The sequence below is a fragment of the Sinocyclocheilus anshuiensis genome, unplaced genomic scaffold, assembly GCF_001515605.1.
Source record: "Sinocyclocheilus anshuiensis isolate Anshui unplaced genomic scaffold, SAMN03320099.WGS_v1.1 scaffold1415, whole genome shotgun sequence".
Classification (NCBI taxonomy): domain Eukaryota; kingdom Metazoa; phylum Chordata; class Actinopteri; order Cypriniformes; family Cyprinidae; genus Sinocyclocheilus; species Sinocyclocheilus anshuiensis.
Genome location: NW_015536595.1, coordinates 402,333 through 408,728, shown reverse-complemented (window position 1 = coordinate 408,728; position 6,396 = coordinate 402,333). Strand labels below are relative to the sequence as shown.

The 6,396-nt window shown below is 34.3% G+C and overlaps 1 protein-coding gene across 1 annotated transcript; it reads left to right on the top strand.

Annotated features, from left to right (window-relative positions):
* Window positions 1–16: 16 nt before the first annotated feature.
* Window positions 17–4,351, top strand: LOC107703712 (adhesion G-protein coupled receptor G2-like). The gene is made up of 11 exons (XM_016506430.1): window positions 17–93; window positions 171–333; window positions 408–548; window positions 689–802; window positions 885–921; window positions 1,025–1,122; window positions 1,300–1,415; window positions 1,668–1,933; window positions 3,462–3,552; window positions 3,620–3,903; window positions 4,260–4,351. Exons 1-11 carry the CDS (start codon window positions 17–19, stop codon window positions 4,349–4,351), a joined length of 1,479 nt encoding a protein of 492 aa, XP_016361916.1.
* Window positions 4,352–6,396: the final 2,045 nt, after the last annotated feature.

Sequence of the window (6,396 nt, the reverse complement as noted above, 5' to 3'; positions counted from 1 at the left end):
CAGTTTCACGTCACAAATGACGACTAACAATCCAACTACCAGTTTCACGTCACATATGACAACTCATGGATATACTGATCCCTCAAAGGCATCGTAAGTGTGCAGTTACCAGTGGATATCATGTTTAAAACTCTGTTACAGAATATTAAGTAATTTAATCCATTTTACAGAGAAGCCTTAGGCAATCTGGAGTCTAAGATGGAAGAGATGGAAAAAAGCAATAAAAGCAATGCAATGATTGTCACAGAGGATGGTGTTGGTTTTCTTCATGTACAAGTCAAGAACACAGAAATCAAAGACATATATATATGCTACTCTTCAGATCATGCCACGGTAAACCTAAGAGCTAAGATGCATTAAAACATTGTATGATTCCTCAATTATCAAGGCAATTCTTCTTTTCACAGGTTGTTGAGAGTCAAAGTGACCTGATTACTAACTGTCCCTTGTTAACAAAAATTTCCAAGGAGGCTTTTGATAAATCACGTCTTGAAAACAATGGAACTGCATTTGTTGGAGTTCTACGGTTCAAAAACTTGAGATATAAGGTACTGCATGCTTCTATTTTTTTTTTCCCCCGTATGGAAAGATTCTTAATAAATCTACTGTTGGACAAATGTTTCTCGATCAGTTATGTTCACACACATTTATATCTGATTCATGATTGCTCTCTTGGTTTCTGATTTAGAATGAAACTGAAATTCACACTGTTTTGAACAATGAGGTTTATGGAATAACGATGAGGGCCAAAATCTCCAACCTTACCAACAATATTCACATGTTCTTCAAACATAAAGATCTGGTAATGAAGCTTTTGTTGCTGAACTTTTGTTAAAATGATCAGACAATGTGAAATCAAAATTAAAATGAATGTGTTTTTACAGACCGGTAAGGCATCCTGTGTTTCTTGGGATGGCAAAGGTACATTCATTTATGGCTGTACTGATCAGTTCCTATCAACAAACCCAGTTCATTCAGTTTTTTTTAATAATCAGTTTCATTCATTGCTCTCTTTTCTTTGAAGGGAGACTTAATTGGACAGCATTTGGCTGTAAGACAGAAATCATCAACAACACCATAAAGTGCTCCTGCTCACATCTGACGTTCTTTGCCGTGCTGATGGTGAGAAGCTTCTCAGAGAAGAATAATTTATGCTTTTGTAATTCATGTTTAAAAGATTCCATTAAATCAATATCAGTCTTTTAGTCCCATGCTAGCGAACCTGTAAACGATGAGAAAGAAATGGTTTTAAAAATCCTCCTGTGGATCTGTTTCATTCTGTTTTCTTAGATCCCTCAGTCAGATGCAAATGTCACAGCACCACATCTGGAATCACTGACTTTAATCTCTTCTATCGGCTGCGGCATCTCCATGTTTTTTATGGCCATCGCTTTATTCATGCATTTCCTGCTACGGTAGAGTATCTTAAAGTATATTATGTAGTTAGTGCTGTTTAGTAATCAGTAATCACTAATACTACACTAAGAAACAATTTTCACTCAGAAATTGCTGAACTTGCATTTACAAAGAAACAGCAATGCATTGAATTAAACTTGAAATTTTGAAGTTTAAAGACTGAAATAGTATTTACTTGTAAAGTGATGAGATTAAAGCTCTAAAGTATTAAAGTTCAGGTTACAAGAACAGTTGTTTTTGTGTTTTAATAGGAAAGCCAAATCAAATCAGGCCACGAAGATCTTGATGAACATGTTTGTGGCTTTGTGTCTACTGAATGCCTCGTTTTTGTCAAACGAGAGCGTCGCTAACACACAAGACAACACTGCGTGTGTCTTCATAGCGCTGCTCCTGCATTACTCCATGCTGGCCTCATTCACCTGGTTCTTCATTCAAGCTCTTCATATGTACTTATGGCTCATCAGACAGAATGTCACCATCACAAACTACATGAGGAAGATCACCGTGTTGGGCTGGGGTGAGTTAGAGCAAGAGAACAACATTTATAGTGTTGCCTTTTGGTAATAAATCCGTTTACCGCCAGCTAGTCAAAACTTTACAATAAGGTCCCTTTAGTTAATGCTTTAACAATGAGCAATATATTTGTTACAGTATTTATTATTCTCTGTTAATGGTAATTAATAAAAAATACAACTGGTCATTGTTAGTTCATCGTAGCTCAAGTCCATTAAGTATAGGTGTGCATCATACAATTTTAATGCACTTTAAAGCTTTTAACGCAATAATTGAGTATATAGACAGGCTGTGTTTACAAAAGTTGATTGAACTGACACTATGGGCCTGTTTACACCTGGTCACTTCATGCATTTTCCCTGGTCAGATAGCTATCCGATCATGAAAAGACCAGGTATATATGCCCTCCGAAACGCTTTTGAGATGGATTTAAATCCGATCGTTCAAACCACTTCATGAGGTGATCTGGGACGCTTTCCAGACGAAACTGGACAAGTGTAAATGCATCTGGTTGTTTAAACCACATGTCAATTTTACTCCTCCCAAAATGTTAAAATAATAAATGTGTGAGAGCGTGTCACAGGCTATATGTGATCCTGGAGCACAAAAGCAGTCTTAAGTCGCTGGGGTATATTTGTAGCAATAGCCAACAATACATTGTATGGGTCAAAATTATCCATTTTTCTTTTATGCCAAAAATCATTAGGATATTAAGTAAAGATCATGTTCCATGAAAATATTTTGTAAATGTCTTACCGTAAATATATCAACACTTAATTTTTCATTAGTAATATGCATTGCTAAGAACTTCATTTGGACAACTTTAAAGATGATTTTCTCAATATTTTGATTTTTTTTTGCACCCTCAGATTCCAGATTTTCAGATAGTTGTATCTCGGCCAAAAATTGTCCTATCCTAACAAACCATACATCAATGGAAAGCTTATTTATTCTTTTCAGCTTTCAGATGATGTATAAATCTCAATTTCACAGAATTGACCCTTATTACTGGTTTTGTGGTCCAGGGTCACATATGACATGTCATAGCTAGATATGACAGCGCTAACGTAACATGCATTGCCGTGGGTGAGTAGCTGAGGCGCAAACTGCCGCAAATGAAACTGAAAGTAAGTCACAGTTTCTCAACACACAAACACTTTCATTATCTTCCAGTGCTGATCTGATGCCGCTCTCTCTCCCGTTGTGGCTTTTGATCTTGAAATTAGCTGATGATGAATAAAATGCACATATGTGTTGCTTTCATTGACGTGAACTCCATTAAATTTGCATATAGCGCGGGAATTAAAGATCGGATGTCCATTTTGGGGAGACACATTTATGTGGCCAAGTGTAAATGGAACAGTTTTTAAAAATTAGAGTGATATCTGATCAGAGAAAACGTATAAAGTGACCGTGTAAACAGGCCCTATATCTTTACTTTGGGCATAAGGAAACAAATCATGTGTATCTGGGGAAAAAACAGTTGTAATGAAACTACAAGTATAACTATTGTGTTTTCTGTGTGTTTTCAGCGTGTCCCGCTCCAATTGTCGTAGTTATCGTTTCTGTAGGAGGATATGAAGCAGTGATCATGAATGCAACGTCTGGAAAAATCACACGAATGTAAGTTGTTCTGATGTTACAAATTAATACATTTCTGTATTTCTTATTTCATTCTCTTTAATTACAGGTGCTGGATTACAAATCCTTACATTCACTACATAGTGAACATCGGCTACTACGCTTTAGTTTTCGTCTTCACAACAGGAGTCTTCATCATGATCGTCACTAAGGTCGTTCAGGCCAGAAACATAAGATCGACTGACGACAAGAGAAAGACGTTCAGAAAGCAGCTGATGATGGTGTTGAGTTTGTTCCTGCTCTTTGGTCTGACGTGGTCTGTGGCGTTCTTCAGTTATGGACCGATGCTCATTCCCTCTTATTACATATTCACCGTGTTGAACTCATTACAGGGTGAGAAACAATCACATGCATCGATACATTTGGCTTAGTAGAACGCTTCTATTTTTCCTACAGATTACAGCAAATTATTTGAATTAATTCATTAATGATTTTTAAAATATTATTTATTATTTTTATTTTTATTTTTAATTTTTACAGTTAATTTTTTTGTTTGATAACATTTAATTTAATATATATTGAATTTAATTATTTTATTGTTTATAAGGGGTTTTAATTGGACGTATATGATTCATTTGACCAAAGGTTTGATTATTTTTAGTCATACAGTAGTTTAAAAGACATGCATTAATTTATATCTGAAATGCATTTTAATTAGTTGAAATAAGCTTCTCTCATTCTTTTTTCAGGGTTTTTTCTCTTCCTGTATTACTACCACATTCACAATGGCGTCGCGGGTAATTTCTCAGATGATCCAGAAAGCACAGACTCCACTGTTTAATCAAGCATTAATGCTTTGGAAAACACTTCTAACTAGCATAATTAGGACAGAAGGCTTTCTTTGTCTCAGACTTTCTTACACTGATTTCTTAAACTGATCTGTACAGGCGTTATTTAAGGGGAAACTGAGAAACTTCTCACCAAAATCAAGCTTAAAAACAACACAAAGACAAAAGTCACTTTTGAACAAGAAAGAACTGTTTAAAATAAGGCATGCACATAAAAGTTTAGCCCTAAAAAGGGCAATTTTAGTGAACTCAAAACAAATGACATATACATGTGTTGATTATTACTGTAACAGTCTATTATTGTGCACTGAATTGTGCTTTCAAATCTCTGATATGATCTGATATTACTGTTAGATTTACTGAGCATTGTAATCATCCATGTGTGTGTCAGAGCAACTCAAATAACACTGAACCTTTCTTATTTAGAAAACAAATTTACATCTTCAGTATGAATGTCAACGCGCCATTGTATTCAGAAATTTGCATGGTCATTTTATAAAGACCCATGCACTGGGTTTTCAAAATCCATGCACAGATGTGAAACATTTGGTTACTGGAAACACGACAAACAAAAAAACTGTCAGAATCACCTGGTGATTTGTGCATTGTTTAATAATTTATACCTACAGACGCTCTGTTATATCTCAGTATTTCTCATGTGATTGTGATGAAGCTAATAAAACATCATTCTTCATCATGATGGACTTTCAGTGGCTCCAAAAACATTTATTGTGAACATCATTCATTAGATGACAAAACAAAGCAAAATAACAAAGCAAGTGACATTTATTGTAAAGAAAGATTGTAATTTGTTGTTTCTATGCAAAATGTTCAAAATGCCATTTTCTGTATGGGAATCTGATAAATATTCATAATCTAAATATAGCCTCTAATAAATGGGTCATTCCAAGAAATCGGTGCCTTTTGCATCCCTAAGAAATAATCAAACATAGATTTAATATAACAACAAATAAATGTGCAATTTAAAAACATAATACTACGTATGCTTTCATCAATATTACATCAAAAAAGTCAAATTAAATATTATTTTAAATAATTTAGGACTTTTAATTTGGAAAATTATAGAAAAATTACATTTGCATATTGTTCTAAATATAGTCTCATTGTTAAGCAATGTTTTTGGCATAAGTATGCATTTTTTCTATAAAATATCAATCATTTTATTGGTGTCCCCTGATGTCATGTCAGCCCTGTTACCCTCATAAAAAAAACCTTGTAAAATAATGTAATTCAAACATTTTAAAGGTCACCCTCGGTATAATATTGAGCTAATGCCTATATCATTCAGTGGCATACGAGTTCTAATTAAACTATAGTGTCTAGTATCACTTGTGTCAGTAACAGGGTTGACAACAATACCAAAACATGAGGTAGAAAAATAGTCATAAAATAATAAATTACATAGCCTGAGATGGCACAATACAATTTCTTGTTCACTTTTTTCCAAGTGGAAAAGGCACCGATTTCATGGAATTACCCAAATGTTATGCTTCATTGGCATTCTGTTGCTGCTTTTATTAAATATAAATATAAATTTTCTACATTTACATTGTTCTTTGTGAGCAATGGTGGCTTGATAAACTGGACCTGAATGTAACCAGGTAATGAAATTCTCAGATAAAGCCCAAATAAACATGATTTGCATGCTTTCAAATGAACTATGTCAGTGTCCAGCGGCTTTGAGCTGCGGCTCATAATCAAACACCTTCATATGTGGGTGTTTCATCAAACTCTCTCAACTCCTGGACTGTGGACTTCAGCTCTAGAATGTAATAAGAAAATGATTAAAGATTTATTTCTGAAACACTATGTGGGTGTCTATCAGGCCGCTGTCTCTGGGAATTATGTCTCTACAAAAGCAGAATTTGCTGTGGCTGATGATCATCTGTTGTGCTTCATGCCAGTTAAGTATGTTGCTTTAAAAAATGCATTTATCAATTGAAAAAAAATTATATATATATATACACACACACAGTATATATATATATATATATATATATATATATATATATATATG

Bases quoted from the DNA above. Each gene is read 5' to 3' on its own strand.
- LOC107703712 (XM_016506430.1), top strand. From the start codon at position 17: ATGACGACTAACAATCCAACTACCAGTTTCACGTCACATATGACAACT. The intron at 3,553-3,619 runs GTAAGTTGTTCT...CTTTAATTACAG, and splicing joins TCTGGAAAAATCACACGAAT to GTGCTGGATTACAAATCCTT. The intron at 3,904-4,259 runs GTGAGAAACAAT...TTCTTTTTTCAG, and splicing joins CGTGTTGAACTCATTACAGG to GGTTTTTTCTCTTCCTGTAT.